Consider the following 21,181-nt stretch of genomic DNA (forward strand, 5'->3'; position numbering starts at 1 on the left):
CTAAACTTTAAAACACTCAAGGAACTAAACTAAGGTAACACACCTTAACTATAGTAAAGTAGAGGTTATAGTTCACACTGCTCACGGACCCCGAGTCCCCGGAACCGGGTCCGTGACACTTTTCATTTTTTAAGCGAACAAAAAGTCAAACTGTACATATGTTTTCACCAGGGGGAGTAGCAATAATAATGGCCCATTTATTTACCGTTTGCTATATTTATGTACTGTTTTAGTTTAGTCAATACATCTATATTTTGTCACGACTGATCAGCCAGTATGTTTGTGGAGTGGACCCAGATGCAGACACAGGAGGAAAAAACTGAAGGTTAACAAAAGGCGAGCCGTTTATCAGGCTAAATACCACAACAGAAAAACAAGGCAGAAAAACAGTTTTACACACAGGGCATTAAGTTCATTCAAGGAAATTGTGATGATTCTGGAAATGGCCTCATACAGGGAATTCCAACTTGTGGATGTTGGTACCATTAGTTTCCTGCAGCTGACTTCCTCCACCTGTTCAGAGGCTAATGTTGATCGACTTGTTCTAGTCCAAAGAGCAGAACATTTTGCAATGCTACTCCTATATACAGCCTTGGTGTCTGCACAGGAATTTAGACATTTATCAACATCGAAATTTGAAATCAAGTTAATTGTGTGTGGTGCACATCTGCAGTGTGGAGGGAGGCTAAACTGTGCATCACCAGATGCGGTTGAAAGAGCTTCTATGACATCAGTAAAGGTTGGTTCCTCGTCATCACCTTCTTCATTTTCAGATTCAGACTCCAAATGATAGGGCTGAACTGTTACCCCCATAAAACATTTATTATTTACCATCCAGATGTCAGCGGTGGTGGAAACAAACTCTACCTCTTTGAGTGTATCCTTCAAGATAGAGTTCATTTTGTTATATTTTCTCTCAAGGTATCCTACAAATGACTTTCTCTGGGGCAGCTTGACACCACTTTTAGTTACGATGCGTCAGAATGACTCAGAGTCTACAGTGGAAATCAGCAACATGTCCTCGACAATATAGCCTGCGACGAGCTTCTTCAGTTCCACGACACTAAGTCCTGTCGCTATTTTATCTTATCTTATCTATTTTAACCTGTTTAGCAGGAGAGGACAGCAGCTCTGACCGTGCTCATAAAACTGGTTGACCAGGTGCAGCACTTAAGCAGCATTTTCTGACTGTAGTACATTTAAAGATAGCTATCAGCTATCTTTTTGTGATAGTTCACATAGGTCATATCAAGAAAAAAAAAGTTCATTTCCACCTAATTTACTTACTTGCAGTTCCCATATCCACGCATGCAAAATCACATAATTGCACTGTGAAACTTTTAACCACTAGCTTCTCCTTTCCTGCCACCAAACCACCTCCTGTCTGTCAAATGTCTGTGGAAAATCAAAACTATCTTTGATTTCTTTAAGAATTAGAAAATGTTGTTTACTTTAGTTATAAGTGGGTAGGATGACATTTGCAGATAAAATTTTGGGTTTTTACCTACCTAATGATTAAAAAAAAAAGGGTCCAAATCTCAAGTTGCTTTTTTTTTCACTAGTGTCAATTTATTGATGCAGAATAATTGCTAGACAAGGCAAGCAGTGGTTTGACAAGCCAAGCTAGACAACCTTTGTCTGAACAGCCAGGTTATATTCCCTAACTGTGTTTCCAGGTGTATCCGCTCTGTGCCAATTCCCTATTGCATATATATTGTCTGAATCTCCCTCTGTTCTTTTCTCCCCCTTTGTGGAAGTAGTGTCTGTCTGTTTGTATATTTCTGCCCTGCTTAGTTTTTGTATTTTCCTTTTTCTTTTTTTCCAACATTAAAACTGTGATTTTTACATCTCTCATTTCCCCTTACTTGGAATACTGCAGTTCACTTTATACTGGTCTCTGTCAGACCTTCCTGTCCCATCTCCAGTTTGTTCAAAATGTTGCTGCTAGGCTCCTCACAGACACCCCAAAAGAGATCATATTACAGCTGTTTTAACTTCTCTCCAGTGGTTGCCAACTGTTTGTCTACAAAACCCTTCATGGTTTGGCTGCTTTCTACATCTTTGGCCACTTACAGCCCTGTTCAGCTTCCAGATCCCTCTGATCAGCTGAGCAGATGCTTCTGACTGTTCTCTGCTCTGTATTTAAAGTCAAAGAGACCTGCATTCTTGTGGTTGTCCCTGACCTGTGGAAGAGCATTGCCCTCATAGTCAATTGTGCTCCCTCCACTGAGTCATTTAAAACTAGACTCAAAACTTATTTCCCGCTGGCATTTGAGTCTGTCTGATTTGTTCATGTGTTTGTGTCATGTGTATGTTTAGCACCTACTATGTATTTTACTTGTTTTTTAAAATCTATTCCTGTTTCCTTCTGGTTTTGTTTTGTTCATTTTGCTTTTTGTACGGCGCCTGAAAAAGAGACTCGTCAAAATAAGCTTATGTGTTGGTTTTATAAGGAAGATCTGTAATCCATTATCTGCCCCCTTTCTTGGATGTTAGACCGTTACTTACAATTAAGTACTCAGATCCATATAAAAGGACATTTTTATATTTATTTTTAAGCCCAGATAAATATAAACCCTGGTAAATGTGTTGTTTGAGTGCGGCAGTTTGTTTTTGGTGCTCTAAATTTCAGAGTTGTTCAGTATTAGTGCTCTGTTACTTTATGTAAGAAAAAAAAAAAGAAATCAAAAGGAGAAGTGTTTCAGAAGGATAACCAGTGCAAAGTGCTTTTGTAAACCACAGGTTTTAGTTCAGTTTTCTGTCGTCTGTTCTCATAAATGACATGAAGCAGCAGCCTTTCTTCTCAGTCATGGAGGGCCAGGGCTGGGAGGGCAGAGAGAAGAGAGCGCTTCACTTCTTGATCTTCGGTAAAACAGATTTTCCATAATGTTTAATACTTTTCTTTATCACAGAGACAGTCTGGATAACTTTACAACAACTTTTCTTAAATTATTTTTAGACCAAATAACTTTATATCTTGATAACATTCCATGGTTTAATTTTCCCATAGTTGTTTATCTCGTGGTGTCACCTTCACCTTCTGCAGGTCAGTCTGTTCTAACCTGTCATACTTACATTTTCAATTTCAAGCCATTTTTGCAATATAGTTCATATTGTTTTTTTCCTCATAGGTGTGCTCAGATTAGCTGGAAATGGGTCCACTCGGTGCTCTGGAAGGGTTGAAATCTATAAGTCTTACTATAACTATAACTCTTACCGTTACCCCTCCTGGGGAACAGTGTGTGATGATGGCTGGGACTTAAAAGATGCTGAGGTGGTCTGTAGAGAGCTGAACTGTGGGATAGCACTGGAGGCTCTTGGGTCTGCTTACTTTGGTCAAGGTACAGGGACTATCATGCTTGATGATGTGGACTGTTCAGGAAGTGAAACTTCTCTAAATGATTGTCGTCACAGAGGACTTAGGACACACGACTGTAGCCATAGGGAAGACGCTGGTGTGGTCTGTACAGGTAAGAAAACTGCCAAAAGTCTGTGGTGGTGTCACAACTGGGATTTTTTCATGTATTAGTTAAAACCTAGATTCTAGTTTGTTCTCATTCCATCATATTTTGCTTATCTTACTTTTTTTTTTACAAGCATCATTACAATGTGTGCACTGCAACATTTGCTTGAAATGAACTATAATTTAAAAACCTCCTCCTTTAGCAGCAATAACCGGAAACATTCATAAGATAGAAGCAAGGTCAAAAAAGTTTCTGTCTAACCACCTCAAGATATTGTGAGGAAAAGGAAATATGAGATGAGAGAATGAAAAGAGCAGTTAAAGTCTGTAAAATCAGTGCCAGTAACTAATCAGAGAAGTTTAAACCATTACCAACCTGCTCTACACTGTTATAGCTCATGATCAGTTTCAGTGAGTGTTTATCTGATGTTTTTTCTTTATAATTTGACTTAATGGTCATTGATCATATGTCGAAGATGTCCAGGGAGAGAAACCAAGAAGTAGCAGTGTATTGGAGAAGAGAAGGAGGCAGTACAAATTATTGTGGTATTCAGGAGAGAGCACACCTGCCTCATTTTTCTGTGTGTATACGAGAGGCTGGAGATAGTGTAACCAGCAGTAACAATACTGCACATAACTGCCAGCAGACACTAAATCAGACACAGCATAAAAAAAAAATAGTGCTCTGGTATTTAGCTGCAGAGATTTGTCATTTGCAGACACAAAACGGTATCAGCTAAGCCATCAGCTAATATGGTAGCCAATAAGATTATCTGATCTGAACTTGACTGTGTCATGTTTTATCTAATACTACATCTTTTTTTTTAGAAACCCTCCCAGAGCCCACCATCTCCTTGTACAGTAATGAGGTTACCTGGGGTCAGGACGTCAGAATCAATTGCTCAGTCTCAGATAAGTTCTCAGGTGGAACTTTTATCCTCCAGAAGACTTCAGGCTCATTCAATCAGACTAAATCATCCTTTATGAGCTCTGTTACATTCAATCTTCAAAATGTGAACTTTGATCATGATGGACTGTACCAGTGTCAGTACGTGAAAATAAGTCGAAGGTTCAGCTCTTCCCCTGTCAGACTCACTGGTAAGAAAAAATCCACTTTGCCAAGTTGTTTGTTTCATTCTCTTCTTTCAATAATAGAATCAGTAACCTGGTGAGATAATGCTTTCATATGTTGATATTTTTTCAGTGAGTTTTCCAAAACCTCGTATCTCCATTTACCCTGTTGGTGAGGTGACCTGGGGTCAGACTGTTGAAATCACATGTTCAGTCTCAACTCAGGTTTTAGGTGGATCGTTCACTCTGAGTCAAATTCAGGGTTCATTCACGAGCAGTGTTGGTCAAGTTACTTGAAAAAAGTAATCAGTAACTAATTACTGATTACTTCCACAAAAAAGTAATCCCGTTACTTTACTGATTACTTATTTTCAAAAGTAATTAATTACGTAGTTACTTTTTAAAAACACAATTTACAACCTGAATAGGTGATAAAGTGATAGATCTTTCAGCCCAATTCTACTTTTTCTGCATCATCCATCATACAAAATGTAATCAAATGGAAAAGTCTCTTTTTTTTTTTATTTGTTTTATCAGTTTTAATCTTTTATTTTTATGCATCAAGCAAAAATGTAATTATATGCAACATTCTCTGACTGGAAGAAATTTGTTTAACATTTAAACCTATTTTCTGCACATTCCAGCACATAAAATATTTTTTCTGTGTTTACACTCAGTCTTTCAAATAGATGCAAGTAAAACACAGCAGAAAATAAATAAAATCAAAGACTAGCGGCCCTGTTGCTCTATTTTCACCTGTAAAGCAGAAGTGGGGTAGGCGGAGGTTTGCCCTGGTGCAGGTGTGCCGCAGCGGGCAGTTGAAGAATCTGCGGGTTTCTCTGTGAATTTCCCATTACGTCGTTGCGCACTCGATGCTTGCGTGGAAGTTTACGGGGGGGGGGGGGGGGGGGGTGTTTCGCTGTAAAAAGAAGTTTTCAACGGACGCAAATGTTTTTGTCACTTTTTATGGAATCAAACTCAAAGTATGGTCAAGACTTCCACGCTTTAAACACTGCATGTTCACACTCTCTCCCGCACTTGATATATTATCCATTGTTGACTTGCACAAAGCTGTTGCCACGAACGTCGCACTCGCTTACGTTACTGTCATGAGAAATTCTCGCAAAAAAATCACGGGTCGTTGTCGCTACCCGATCCGTACCGGAAACCCGATCGGTACCCCGCATGCGCAAATCTTACGTCACTTCCTCTCTTTGCCAACATTGCGACATTCAATATGTTTGAACGGTTAGCGCCCAGTTAGTTCCTAGCATTTCTCAACAGCTCTGCCTCCTTTTCGACTACCGGGACCTTTAAACAATGGATAATCCGTATACAAACAAATTCATGCTTTTCTCCTCAACAGAGAGCGTTCCCCGATTGAACAACAGCGCTGTAAAATAAGAAGAATGGCGCCTAATTACAGAGTTAATAATACAGACTTTGTAATATGTCACGTGACGATTCATCAGCCAGATGAAGTGTTTACTGACAATTGACAGTGATAGCAGACATCATCATCACTATTCCAATCAATCCTTTCTTTATAGTTTTTAGTCACTTTATTTATCTGATATTTTTACTGCTTTCTTTATTTTTGGCCATTATCAAAAATGCTCTCAAATCCCACTGTAGCAAGGAGCAATCAGACAGTATTAGAGGTTAATTATTGGAAACTGTGGAGCGTTTAGCAACAAAATAATCAAATTTAGAGTTTGTTAATGTTGCTCCATAACTGCTGGATGTGTAAACAAGAAACTAAGTGTTGTGTTTGATTCTGCTCCCTTCTTAATCCTGGTACCTTTTATTCCCCAGTGAGACTGCAGACACCCAGCATCTCCCTGACCTCTCCTGGTGCAGGTCTGGTCTGGGGTCCTGAAGGTGCAGAGATCACCAGAGGTTACAGTTTTGTCTTCACCTGCTCTGTTAACTCCACATTTTCCAGTGGACGATTCATCCTCATCTTCTCTGACTCCAACATCCCAGACAGCAAGCCAGCAGTCAACAATTCAGCCTCCTTTAGTTTCCCTGTAGCTGAGTATGAACACCAAGGCAACTACAGCTGTGTGTATGTCACAGTGTCCACACGGACATTGAGTTCTACTGCAACAGCACCCATTACTGTCATCATTAAATGTAAGTATAGTATTAAATTTATGTATTAAAAATTAGAACAACATACTGTGCACACTGGCCACTCTATTCCCTATTTTTCCCTTATGGATTTTCTCTGTTTGAAAGTATACCAAACAAACAATATCAAAAAAAAAAATCGGGTCTTTTAATTTCAGTTATTTTTGATTTATTTCAAGAGCTTCGTTTTTTATTTCTAATAGTGGGAGACAGAATTAAATAATAGACATGGACATGAACATTGTAAACTCGAGCTCTTTTAATTCCTGAAAAAGTCTTTAAACTGCATTTCAATTCAAATCACAGAAAAAAAAAAATCTCTGGCCAAAATTGTGCAGACCTAAAATAAAGTGCTTCAAGTACATTTTCAAAATGGTATTGTCTTTAAATAATAATAATAATAATAATAAAGTTTTAACATAAGGTGCAGTTTTTCTTCTTAAAAAAATAAGGCAGAAACATAAAAGGTTATTAGACCAGCTTCACCTTTAAACTCTGAGCAACCTTAGCCAAAATTATTTTGTACATTAGGCTAAAATAGTGTGATCATCGAACATTTTAGTGCAAAAATAACAAATCCTCTGGACTCACAGTACCGCCATGCTCATTTACTGTCCATCTCTTTCAGCCAGTTACTTAGACAAACTAGCCTGTTCACATTTTCAGAGCTCAAGGCAGCTCTCTTTTACTTTCCAAGAAGCTCAGTCAAAAACCTGTAGTAGACAATTCAAAAAAGTAATTATTAATCTACACAATAACTGTCAACTATAGAGCTTTTTGAAGAAACAATAACAATAAGTAAAAAAAAATAGTTTTATTTACCTGCATTACATTGCAATTAGATGGTACAGCTCTTATCAAGGCTTCTATCAGGTAGTCTTTTGAAATGAAATTTTTATTTTTCACATCAAGTTTTATTATTTAGTTAGTTTAAGTGAACTATAACAACTTTGGGGGAAATGAGAGGGTAAAGAGAGACAATCTCTGGCTAAGTAGATGGCACAACATGGGAAAAGAGAAGAGCGCTGAGAATTGGAACAATTCTACACCAGTCTGTCCTTAACAATGTGACGATGTCCCTGTATTGAATCTACAAATATCAGAAGATGGACTACAAAATGACTACACAAAATGACTACACAATGTGTTCTATCCCTGTTGTTTTATTGAGGTCATATAAATGAGAACAGCCCATGAAAAATATCCCTTCATTACATTTAAAGAAGAAGGAACATTTGGGGTCAGATTTATTAATGTCTGCAGCAGCGCAAAGCCTAATGAGGTGCTGGAATTACTAAAGAGACTCAGTGTTTTGTAACTAAAAATTGTGAACAGGAGTATTTTTGCAGCTGGCCTTATGGCATATCACTTTAACAACCTGCTCAACCAAATGGTCGAGCACATTTATATTTCAATAAGAAAAGTGCCTAACTTCTCTCCAACTAACTGAGCCATCTCTACTACTTAGTTAAGGTATGCAGTGCTGAAATAATCCACCAGATGTCACTGTGAATGGTTGGTTCTTCTTATTCCTCTCCCAACCAGGAAGTGAGAAACCAAAAAACCACCTAACATATTTTGAGTGTTTTTGATTAAACTAAGGTAGGAAGGTATAATTTTTTTGATATGTGATAATGTTAGAGGACTTACTGAACAGATTTATGTGACTTGATAACATAAAAAAATTCTTAATGTGTAATCATTTTTTGTGCTCAAAATTTGTCACTTTATGGTGCTAATGCTAACATTAACCTAAATGTTATTAAATGTATTATTTGCCATAAAATAAACACATCTGGACCCATTTTGTTTATCCATTGCTGTTGATAAATCACATTAAGTGTTAGCATAGCAAGAATATGCTGAATGAATTTCCACAGTAAGTAATTTTTGTAACTTTCTGAGTTAATATAGAAAACTCAGAAAGTTACAAAAATTTAAAAGAATAATATGGTAAAAATCAAGAGTAACATGTTACAAATAACAAATTACAGATATCACAACTAATTACCTTTTAACTAAATTACACTAGCTGGTAAATTAATATTACTAAGTTGTCAAAATTATAATTTTATACTTTACAAGTACTAGATGGGTGCTGAAAAATTGAATGGCTCATAACCACATGCTCCTGTGGTGGATTCGTGAGTGGTGTCTCCTGATACCATCCACTTTCAAGCACAGTGTGTTTGAGGTCATGGTCTCACATGAAGCCACAAGGGCTGCCACTCTCCGCCAATATTATTGCCAACAAACTGTTTGAGTGGGGTTTTAAATTGTTCTGCCAAGTTCATCTGGATTATCGATAACTTGCTGCTGTAAGGCAGATCCACATTCTTCAATGCTTCCCACAGTGTAGAGGAACAGAAGCTACCTCTAGAAGCCAAAGTTGTAAAAAAAAAAAACATTGTGCAAACCCATAAAAGAACCGCAGCTCTTCACAAGTTTCAGCTTGGTCCAGAAGTTGCACTCCTCCTTGGGTGTCAGGTGCATTGGTACTCTATGACCAAACTGCGCTGGGTGGAGCTCCCCTGATGGCAGGCAAAGACCTAATGAAGAAGGGCCATGGAGGTCTGATGAAGGTCTGATTGCAGTAAAAAGGTTTGACAACAAATATGTCAGCCTTCTAAGCAATGCCTGTGGGTTCATGCCTCTTTCATCTGTCATAGGATGTAGCAAAGAGTCCAACGCAAAGATCACCATTTCATGCTCCTCACTCATCCCTGCAAATAAGTAGCATATGGACAGAATTTACTTTTTTCAACTGTATTTTCTACTGTAGTTTTATTAACATTACATTTCATAGGTAAACCATTAAGTGACATCTCAACTATTTGGTAGAGATCAATATTTTTAAAACTATAGGGTCTTAAAAAATATTGATTGTGGTTATTACTGACCCAAGTCAATAAGAAATGCAAACCAGTGGTCCTCCTTGGGCTCTTGCACTCTGGGGGCTCTGGAAGTCTGGGGCCTGGATCTCCTCCATGCCTGCTTCATGCCCTGGGGGACGGGGCTATGGCTCCCCACACCCTCTAGCAGATCGTTACATGGAGAAACCTTTTAAATACAAGCGTGCTGATCCACACCTGTGTGTACACCTGTGTGCACACAGGTGTACACACAGGTGTTAACTGTTCATAGACACAAACCTCATCTTCCTTGGCTGCTACCTCAAAGCACATTGTGCGCTGTCAGTCCTGCGTGCTGCATAACAACAATCATTATTTAGTATTTACTGTTATTTACACTTAGTTGGATTAATGAGATGGTGTTGTGTTTACTATGCTGCTTTCTTTTTTGCTTGTTTTCTCTTATTTGTCTCTCAACAGGTAATCTGGGAGATTTTTTTCTTTCTTTTTAAGTGTCCTCAGTGTTCTCACTGTCCCTCTTCCCATCTGTTTTTCTTTTCCTTCATCTTTCTTTCTCCTTTTCCTATCCCCCAGCCATGTCTGTCCCATCTGTAACAACTGAAAATAAAAATAAAATAAAATAAAATAAATGACAATAACAACAAAAGTCGATCAATTGGACCAATATGGCAAAGCCGTGATGATCCACTTGGTAAAGTAAATCCGTTGGGTATCTTTGTTGGCCTTCAGACAAACAAAACCAAACGGGACAGGCAAAAAAACCAACAAAAAAGAAATGCAAACAAAAAAAATTTCCATTGCTTTTTTTCTTGGTGGGTTAGCTAAAGGGATATGTAGTTGTAAGAGTTTCACTTTCAAGAGCAGAAGATTTAAATGAATTGCACAAATGTGAATTAAAAAGTCTGCATCACACAATTTGTTGCAAATTGCACAAACGCTGAAGCTCAAGTCAGATCGTCCTGTCATTGCATTATCACAGTTCCTGGGCTGCCTTTCCTCACAACAGCCATCCCTCAAGATTCTCTTCATTTAAAGCAATGCATTATCAGAGATTGTAACATCTAGTCCTTTTACTGAATTGGAAAAATAGATAAAACAAAGATTATAACATTAGAAGACAAGATACAAGGACCAGAACAGGAACGTAAACAGGGGTTAATAAACTAAAGCATTACCTAAAATGGGGAACTTAAGGCACAGATAACAAGAAATTCATAAGCACAAGGAAAGTAAACATAATACAATAAATAGAAGGTAATGGAGCTTGAATGTAAACTGTTACCATAATCCTGTATCAGGCTTAGGTAGATAAAGCATACATACATCAATAAGCACGATTCAAAGATAATCAAAAATAAAAAAGTAGAGAAAACCAAAACATCCCCAAAACTAAAAACCCTGAGTCAAAGATGCAGGGACAACAATAACTCATGCAGAACCACTTTCTATCTTGCATATTTGACAAAAACCTTTTCTCTCTTAGTTCCTCGGATGCTGCTGGTCTCGTCTGTAGTTGCTGTGGTCCTGTTGCTCCTGCTGGTCTTGTTGGTGGTCTTCCTGGTGCTCAGGAGAAGGAGGCAAACACAGCTGGGCTACATCCACACCAGAAGTCTGTGCTCACCAGAACAAACAATATATTACACGAAAAAACAACAGCTTTGTTTTGAATATGATGTCCACATGACAGAAATCTGCTCTGTTGTCTTTCAGTGACTCTAACAATCTGTGATGAAGATGATGACGTCAGTGACAAAAGATATGGATTCTGAGAGACTGAACCCCAAAGAAATCACACTGAACCAACAGGAAGAGCAGAGAAAGAGAGAAGAAAAGCAGATGAAGATCAAAGCAGTAGTGATGAAAATGATCATGTATTTGTAACTCGGTCATTTGATGAACAAACTGTGGACCTCTGTAGAGAACAAGATGTTTATCAAAATCTTTAGGTTAATATTGATTAACATTGATCCATTCAGTTTAACACAGAATATCAGCCAGAAGAAACTAAAACTCTCTTATCTTACTACAATGAGACTACCACATGGTCAAATATTTCATATAGGTTAAAATTAGTAGCTTCAGTGTCCATTAACTGATCATTTAAGTTTTTCTACTTTTCTTGGCTTACCGTAAATTGTCATTTCTGTTACACTTTTAACCAGTTATAATAACAAAAAAACACAATTATGTTCTAACCTATTAGACAGATTATAAATTCTGTTTCTGTTTTATAATAATACTGCATTAAAATCCTCAGTCATTCAATATTGTATGTTGTGTGATTGACTTTTGCGTACAATGACAGTGAAATGCGATTATTAGCAATTTGTATGATACTTTTAACCAGGTGTGTCAAATTCATAAAGAGTCACATGGTGAAGAAGAATCACATCACGTCCAATAAAATGGATTTGGAAATTATTCTGCTTGCAGCCCTTTTGAGCAAGTAACAAGTGACAACAACATTCTTTCAAATCTCCTAATAAAGATTGATCTCCCAAACTGAGTGATGGCACACCCCTTTTTTCAGGCCAGAGTTGGAAAGACTTCTGTTTGGCAACTAGAAAAACAAACAAACCACCGTGGCTCTCACTGGACTCCAGACTCTGAGATCTCAATTACTTTATTTTTCATTTGTTCCTGAATTTCCTTGGATCATGGAATGATGTCTGCTCCGCTTTGTCAGGCAGGTCCTATTTAAGTGATTTCTTGATTGAGAGCAGATGTGGCAGTAATCAGTCCTGGGTGTGGGTAAAGAAACTGAACCCTGCTAGTGATAAATACATCAAGTGTCATCTAACAATGCTCCAAAGTCACATGTCAGGAGTGTTTCACGTGTTCAGTCTTCAAGCGCTCCAGAGAGGTCACAACCAGCGTTTATTGAAGGCTGGTTTTAAAGCGTGAAATCAATTCAAAGCTAAATAATAATCTAAAATCGGGAAAACATGAAATATCCTAAACATGACAACTGGGCATGCATACATGAAGACCTGGAAACATGTCATGACGTAGCAGACGCTTGGACATGGAATGAATGAAAACACAGGATAAATACACACAGGAGGTGATCAGGGGGAGTGGAAACTGTTGCGAAATCAGTTTTACCCCTGTTCTTTTATTCGTCGAGGCATCCAGAGACGGCACCGGAACTCAGTAGTCATTTTCACAAAACTTTTATTCATCTTTATTCATCTTCATTTAAGCATGCACTTCTAGAAGGGAAGACGAGGCCGGTGTGTCCCTCTGCAAAATCTTCACCCCTTTGTTAGTTACAGCCAGCTTTATAGAGGCATCCCCATCATAAACCCCCCCTACAGTGTGCTGCAAACTCTGTGTCTGTCTTTGTGAGTGCTCGTGTGTGACTGTGTACGCATACCTGTATGTATGTGTGTGCGTAAGTGAGTGTGCGTGACAGTTAAAACACTGTGGGTGTAGGTGACTCCCTAGAGGTCATAAAAAACCCATCTCCCTTCCAGACCACAGTTATCCAGGTCAAATGTTGAGACCTTTCACAGTTCAACTGGGGGAGGGGTCTCCTACAATCTACTCCTAAGTTCATGACAGTCAGGCCTTTATCACATTGAGGGCAGTGTCAGTGTCTCTACAATAATTCTACATTCTATGTTAACACATTTCTAAACTCTAAAATAAGCTAAACATTTCTACAAAACACATGAGGAAACAGCTGATACGAATGAACATAGTGATGCCACAGAGGAAGTGAAATTGAACACACACTGAACATGGAAACACAATGGGAAGCAGACATGACAACATGAGCTTGACAACATAGGAAACGCAGAAATGAAGCAGAAATGAAGCAGAAATGAACCAACGAGGAACACGCACACTGTAACTACACACAGAGGGGAAAGGGGACTGGAGATGAGACATGGACATAACTAAGCACAAACAGAACATAATGTGTGGGGGGGAAACACACATGACAGATGGAACAGGTCACAGGGAAACTTGTAAACAAGAGGAGGGGACAGGAGACAAAGACATCACTGAAACAGATGAAGGGCAAAGGAGACTTAAACACAGGGGGTGAAGACACGAGGGGAATCTAATAAACAATGAAATATAACAGGGCAACGTAGGAGCTGAAGATAACTAAATGAACTTAAACATATATCATAAAGCATCAAAATATATATATAAACTCAAAACTCTGGATCAAACAACCAAGGATTGTGACAAATACAGACTAAATACTCTAACATAAAGAGGAACCAGAAGCACAAATCATAAAACTACAATAACAGTAAAAAATAATAATAATCCATAATTCCACAAAATTCAAAACTCTGTTTCTAAGACCCATGACATGACAACCTGAGCTGGCTCGACTGAGTTCATCACTGGCTTTGCCCAGCTACCCTATGGATGAACTCGTGTTGTCGACTTGTATTTCATGAACTGTGTCTTTACTTTTGTAAAGTGTCATCATATTTAGTGTGTCTTAGTGTACAGATACATATGTGTCCATCTATGGTCAACAGAAATTCAGTTGGTCATCTTGCTCTTCATCGTTAGCCAGAAACATAAAAGTATATACCCATTCATATACACGTGCACACTAAAGTAGCTGCACTGTGAAACTTTAACCACTAGCTTCTCCTTTCCTGGCACTGAACCACCTCCTGTCTGTGAACTTTCTGTGAAAAACCAACACTGATCGTCTTTACTTCTTTGACATTTTCCTGAATATACAGAAGCAAAACTGTTATCTAACCCTTTAATGAATTAAAGATCACGTTTTAGTTATGAGTGTTTATTATATGGAAACACGTGTTGTTTTCAGTCATTTAGTTTATTAAAAAGAAGAGGAACAGTTGGGTTTCACCTTACCAGCTGCAATATGTAAAACTCAGACCAGGGAGGCTGGTGGAGGATAGAAAAATAAAAATGAAGTAAAATGCACAAAAATTGCTAGAAAACACCAGGATAAAATGTTCTTATTAGTTTTTAGAAATGATTGATTAATTACACCGTAGATTAGAGCTCTGTTACTGTGTCTTTTATTTTTTATGTTTTTTGTAATTTTTTTATTTTCTATTTTTTTTCTTTTTTCAGGCAGAGATAGTAATGCCAACATTCAATTTTCTTACACATGATACCTCAGAAGTTTTGATGCACATACATTCACACTGATGTACATAAAATGAATCAGGTGCATATAAAGGAAAAGGTTTGTATGTATTTTCAAGTCCAGAACTGGTAAATGTGTTATTTGAGTGCTGCAGTTTGCTTTTGTTGTTCAGTATTAGTGCTCGGTTACTTTCATGTAAGGAAAAAAAGAAAGAAAGAAATCAAAAGGAGAAGTGTTTCAGAAGGATAACTAGTGTGAAGTGTTTTTGTAAACCACAGGTTTTAGTTCAGGTTTCTGTCATCTGTTCTCATAAATGACACGAAGCAGCAGCCTTTCTTCTCAGTCATGGAGGGCAGAGAGAAGAGAGCGCTTCACTTCTTGATCTTCGGTAAAACAGATTTTCCATAATGCTTAATACTTTTCTTTATCACAGAGACAGTCTGAATAACTTTACAAATAACTTTTTTCTTAAATTATTTTTAGACTGAATAACTTTGTCTTGATAACAATCCATGGTTTTATTTTCCCATAGTTGTTTATCTCGTGGTCTCACCTTCTGCAGGTCAGTCTGTTCTAACCTGTCATACTTACATTTTCAATTTCAAGCCATTTTTGCAATATTCTCTCTGCCCTCCATATTGTCTTTGTCCTCATAGGTCGGATCAGATTAGCTGGATCTGGGTCCACTCGGTGCTCTGGAAGAGTTGAAATCTATAACTCTTACTTGTACTCTTACCGTTACTCCTGGGGAAGAGTGTGTGCTGATGGTTGGGACTTAAAAGATGCCGAGGTGGCCTGTGGAGAGCTGGGCTGTGGGATAGCTCTGCAGTCCAGTAGGTCTGCTTACTTTGGTCAAGGTACAGGAAATTTCTTCCGCAGTAATGTGGACTGTTCAGGAAGTGAAACTTCTCTAGATAATTGTAGGTACAGCAGCTCTATTAGTTATTCCTGTAACCATGGTTGGGACGCTTTCATCGTCTGTTCAGGTAAGAAAACTTTTCTATAGTGTTTATGGTCTTATCACTTTATAATAGCTGTTTTTTTCATGTACTTGTCAATACTTAGATTCTAGTTAGTTCTCATTCCATCATATTTTACTTTCGCAGAAAAGATGTTCAAATGTTTAAAACACATTTAGGTGTTGTTTTATTACACTCAGTCTTTCTGTTGAACATGTTTGCAGTTTAATGCATATTTAATGAGATAACTGATTTGCATAATTAAACATACCATGTTAACCCATTTCTTACTGAAGGCTTGTGAAGAACTTTGAGCTCAGACTTCACTTAAAGCCTAATTTACAGACTTTTTATCTTGAAAAAGTGTGCCATCCTAAGAGCCTAAAAATGTGACTGTGACAGTATTTTCTAATTCATGTGGAGTTAAGAGAAAGTCATTTTTCTTTCAGGCAGCAGTACAATGTGTGCAGCACAGCATTTTCAGTGCTTGCCCAAAAAAGTGAACTCTTTAATTTTTAGCAGCAATAACCTCAAACAATTGTATTCAAATAAGAGCAGAGTCAAAAAAAAGTTTCCACTTAAGCCCCTCAAGTATTTGAGGTTTTTCATTTGCATACATAAAATGGTATCAGCTAAGCCATCAGCCACTAAGATTATCTGATCAGATCTTGACTGTGTCCTGTCTTATCTAATACTGTATCATTTCTTTAGAAACCCTCCCAGAGCCCACCATCTTCTTGTACAGTAATGAGGTCAGCTGGGGTCATGGCGTCAGCATCACTTGCTCAGTTTCATACAAATTCTCAGGTGGAACTTTTATCCTCCAGAAGACTTCAGGCTCATTCAGTCAGAGTCAAACATCCTCTATGAGCTCTGTTACATTCAATCTTCACAATGTGAACTTTGATCATGATGGACTGTACCAGTGTCAGTACATGAAAACAAGTCAAAGTTTCAGCTCTTCCTCTGTCAGACTCTCTGTTACTGGTAAGAAAAAAAATCCACTTTGCCAAGTTCTTTGTTTCATTCTCTTCTTTCAGTAACAGAATCTGGTACCTGGTGAGATAATGCCAAATATGTTGATATTTTTTCAGTGAGTTTTCCAAAACCTCGTATCTCCATTTACCCTGTTGGTGAGGTGACCTGGGGTCAGACTGTTGAAATCACATGTTCAGTCTCAACTCAGGTTTTAGGTGGATCGTTCACTCTGAGTCAAATTCAGGGTTCATTCAGAAGGAGCCAAACCTCCAACACAAACTCTGCTACCTTCAATATTCCCAATGTGGACTTTTTTCATGAGGGATTGTACCAGTGTCAGTATAAGAAAAGAGGCCCAAGTCGTGAATTCAGTTCCCCATTAAGTGATTCTGTCAGACTCTCTGTTACTGGTAAGAAAAACAAAAACAAGTATGGACTGACTTGGAACAAAGTGAGATACTGATAATAGTGACATGAATAAGAGATTACTGCATTTTTATCACAGCTCCTTTGATTTTTTTTAAAAATCTGTAAAAAAGTAATTGAAAGAGTTTTTCAATCGTAGCTTTAAACTTATTTAATTGTTACATATAAAAAGAGTGTATTAAATATGGAATCTGTTGTTCTATATAGTTTTTAGTCATTTTATTTATCTGATATTTTTACTGCTTTCTTTATTTTTGGCCATTATCAAAAATGCTCTCAAATCCCACTGTAGCAAGGAGCAATCAAACAGTATTAGAGGTTAGTTATTGGAAACTGTGGAGTGTTTAGCAATGAAAGAATCAAATCTAGAGTTTGCAAAGATCTATAAGATCATTCATCAAATCAAATTCAGCATAACAATAATATGTTAATACTGCTCCATACCTACTACATTCATAAACAAGAAACTAAGTGTTGTGTTTGATTCTGCTTCCTTCTTAATCCTGGTACCTTTTATTCCCCAGTGAGACTGCAGACACCCAGCATCTCCCTGACCTCTCCTGGTGCAGGTCTGGTCTGGGGTCCTGAAGGTGCAGAGATCACCAGGGGTTACAGTTTTGTCCTCACCTGCTCTGTTAACTCCACATTTTCCAGTGGACGATTCTTCCTCATCTTCTCTGACTCCAACATCACAGACAGCGAGCCAGCAGTCAACAACTCAGCCTCCTTTAGTTTCCCTGTAGCTGAGTATGAACACCAAGGCAACTACAGCTGTGTGTATGAAGTCACAGTGTCCACACGGACATTCAGTTCTACTGCAACAGCACCCATTACTGTCATCATTAAATGTAAGTATAGCATTGAATTTATGTTTTGTACTGTCCTAGAAGGACAGTCTTAGCCCAGACTGACCTTCTAGGTCTCAGCTAAGGGACAAACAAAAAATGTTGTGTAATTGTGAGAAACTTCAATTTTGTGATTTAAAATATTCAGTCACTGAACCTTAATGCAGAGTAAACATTTCCAAAATCTGAGGTAAATATAATTGTAAGTCATCTGCGTAGCAGTGAAAAGAGATATGCAAAGAAAAAAAACCAACGAATTTCAAATAATGAGATCATAACTGCTGATGCAGAGTATTTTGATGTTGACTGAGAATGTCCAGTGGTTGTTATAAGCTTTAAACCCATTTAGACCTAAACCTTAAACTACAACGATCCAAACACTCTGTGAGTAACTCATGATCAACATTGTCAAAAGCAGCTCTCAGAAGCAGCAGTAATAACAATCAACAGAATCTGGATTAAGAAGAGAATCATTTGTCATTTTAAAGGAGCAGACTCAGTACTGTGAACGGCCCTGACACCTGACAGAAAGGACTAAATGTTGTTCTCATCTAGGAAAGACAAGAATTGCTTTAAAACAACTTTTTCTAAAACTTTAACAAAGAATGACAGTTTAAAAAAGGGCTGATAATTACTCGGGACACTGTCTTGTGAAGAGAGTTTTGGGGATTATCGTACATTTTTCTAGCTTTTTGACACATTCATCCCTTACTGCTTTTGCATTACAGCAAAGGTTCATGCTTAAATCTTTAAACTGGTAAATAGTAGCCAAGTAAAAGTTATAAACCAGACTTCGTAAATGCTTTAAAAATTATTTATTTGATTTCAATATCGGAGTCTTACAAGATGAATCCAACGCAGTATTAGACTGATGAAGATCATATTAAAGGCTGGCAGGTGATATGATAAACACTGTTGTCTCACAGAAGGTTTGGGGTTTGAGTTTGTTACCTGAGCTAATTGTGTTTGCATTTAGCACCTTTGCCTGTGTATCATTTTCTGTGGGTGCTCAGCTCCGTCTAACAGTCCAAACATGTTAGATACAAATGTCATTCTAAACAATAAATAAAAGACTCCATACGACTGTAGATTCATCTAATGACCTGTCTGCAGTGTGTCTTGAACTCATTTTCGATGAACACATTTGCCAAAGAAGAACCTCCTTACTATGTAAAACCACGATTACCAAGGAAATAGGAAGTGCCAATAAATAATACAAAACCACTTTCTATCTTTCATTTTTGACTAAAACCTTTTCTCTCTTAGTTCCTCGGATGCTGCTGGTCTCGTCTGTAGTTCCTGTGGTCCTGTTGCTCCTGCTGGTCTTGTTGGTGGTCTTACTGGTGCTCAGGAGAAGGAGGCAAACACAGCAGGCCCACATCCACACCACAGGTCAGTGCTCACCAGAACAAACAACATATTACATGAATCAGCAGCTTTATTTTGATCATGACATCTAGAAAAATCTGCTCTGCTCTGTTTCAGTGACTCTAAAAACCTGTAATGACAAAGATGACGTCAGTGACGAGGAGAGGATCTATATGAATGTTGAGACACTGAACACCTACAGGAATTTTACCAAACAAACAGGAAGAGCGAAGAGAGAGGAAACATATGAGAAAGAGAGAAAAATGGAAGCAGACGAAGAACAAAGCAGCGGTGATGAAAATGATCATGTATATGTAACACAGATGTTTGCTGAACAAACTGTCGACCTTTATGAAGAACAAGAGGATATTTATCAAAACATTTAGATTTATAAGGATTAACATCGATCCATTCAGATTAACACAGTCAGAATAATATTTAATACATTTTAATATTGGAAGCTAGAGGCTCCATCATTGATCAGAACATTGCAGCTTTTCTGGCTCGTCATCAGTGTAAATATTGTGGGGGGAACTAGTTTATCACAGACTACACATTTTGAATTTCTGTCTTTTAATAATACCTTCTATAAAATGTCCGTGTAGATGAGTTGGTGAAATTATAGTTCAGAATTGGTTTTAGTTAAAAATAATTTCTTTTTAAGCACATAAACACAGTGTGGTGATAAGTATAAGTATAAGGAAAAGAAAAGCTTCCTCAGAAAAGATGGATTTGTACAAAATGAAATGGCTTAGCGATAACTTTGTGTGCTGGACAGTGGTTGTTAGTTTATTAGTTTAGAGGTGGAGCAGAGGTGCACCTGTGTGTTTATGCTGTTGTTTGCACTGAAGACTGTGAACATTTAAAAAAAATGTTCCTGAAATCATAGAAATTTCACTTTAGAGATGTTTGAAGCAGCTTATTCATTTTGTTGTGTGTAGAAATGTAAAACAGTGTTTCAGGTACAATTCAAATATGTACAAGTGTCCTTCCTGAAATACCAGCAACAGGGAATAACATGTTTTTCTGTCCAATGTGATGTGTTGAATTTTCTCACAGAATCACATCAATTAAAGGTTGCATCTGATTTTACTCTAAATTGATCTGAATGTCAAGAAAAGTGTAAAGTTAATATTTCATTTCCTGCTCATTTGATTTATTTTAGTTGTTTTGCTAAAACTCAGTGTAGCACTATTGATGCACTGTATGTATATTTTATATAATCTTTTTAAGTATAAAGTAAAAGAATACATTAGGCAAGTTTTTATTGTGAAGCCAAGCTAATCTTTGTCTTACTGATGATTATTTAAATGATATAATGCAAATAAATTTGCAATAAAAACAAAAAACAACTTGTTCTTGGAGTATTTGGAAATTAATTACACAATATAACTGCAAATATCACCAAAACAGTGACCTACAGCGCACACCTGTATTTATCATTTAGCCACTGACCTGACTGTTACATACATACATTAGCAGTCTCAGTCTCCCGATACCATTTTGTAGAATGTATCTTTAACTTATTCAGCATGAGCTCTTACTCAGTATTAACCACATATTTCAACAGATATACACAGAACTATTCACACACAATGACTTGTGCAATTGCATTATGAAACCTTTCAAGCAGTAGCTTCTCATTTCCTGCAATCAGATCAGGATTTGTCTGTGAATCATCAGTGGAAACACAAACTGCTGCTCTTTGCTCTTTTGTCATTTGTCATTTTTTAAAGAGAAAAAGAAAATGTTAACCCCTTTAATTAAACATTTAATTAAACATTGTGTTTGCTTTATTATTCGGGGTGCATTAATGAGAAACGTGACTGTTACATACATGCACTAGCAGACTAATGTATCACTGTGATATGTATGTAAGTATGAATGCACAGCACGTATCTGTATCTATCTGTAATCAACAGAAATTCAGCTTGCTCATATTTCATTAGATATACATACACATATTCACG

The 21,181-nt window shown here is 37.5% G+C and overlaps 1 protein-coding gene across 3 annotated transcripts; it reads left to right on the forward strand.

The window, feature by feature from the left end:
* The first annotated feature begins 1,185 nt into the window (after positions 1-1,185).
* LOC146511009 (uncharacterized) lies at positions 1,186-20,968 on the forward strand. Of its 3 annotated transcripts, none has more exons than XM_085172474.1 (8): positions 1,186-2,867; positions 3,011-3,046; positions 15,292-15,621; positions 16,306-16,581; positions 16,689-16,982; positions 17,523-17,846; positions 19,110-19,235; positions 19,329-20,966. In XM_085172474.1, exons 1-8 carry the CDS (start codon positions 2,783-2,785, stop codon positions 19,595-19,597), a joined length of 1,740 nt encoding a protein of 579 aa, XP_085028600.1. In that variant the 5' UTR covers positions 1,186-2,782; the 3' UTR covers positions 19,598-20,966. The 3 variants fall into 3 exon arrangements, with proteins under 3 accessions (XP_085028600.1, XP_085028599.1, XP_085028601.1); XM_085172475.1 differs by lacking the exons at positions 1,186-2,867; positions 3,011-3,046 and adding exons at positions 12,093-15,023; positions 15,168-15,197; XM_085172473.1 differs by lacking the exon at positions 1,186-2,867 and having other exon boundaries at positions 2,874-3,046; positions 19,329-20,968.
* The last annotated feature ends 213 nt before the right edge of the window (positions 20,969-21,181 follow it).

Source organism: Neolamprologus multifasciatus, chromosome 9 (assembly GCF_963576455.1).
Source record: "Neolamprologus multifasciatus chromosome 9, fNeoMul1.2, whole genome shotgun sequence".
Taxonomy (NCBI): Eukaryota; Metazoa; Chordata; class Actinopteri; order Cichliformes; family Cichlidae; genus Neolamprologus; species Neolamprologus multifasciatus.

Excerpts from the sequence above, each read along its gene's own strand:
- LOC146511009 (XM_085172473.1), top strand. The coding sequence starts at position 2,887 with ATGTTTAATACTTTTCTTTATCACAGAGACAGTCTGGATAACTTTACA. Across the intron at positions 16,983-17,522 it reads TGTCAGACTCTCTGTTACTG|TGAGACTGCAGACACCCAGC; the intron begins GTAAGAAAAACA and ends TTTATTCCCCAG. Across the intron at positions 19,236-19,328 it reads GGCCCACATCCACACCACAG|TGACTCTAAAAACCTGTAAT; the intron begins GTCAGTGCTCAC and ends GCTCTGTTTCAG.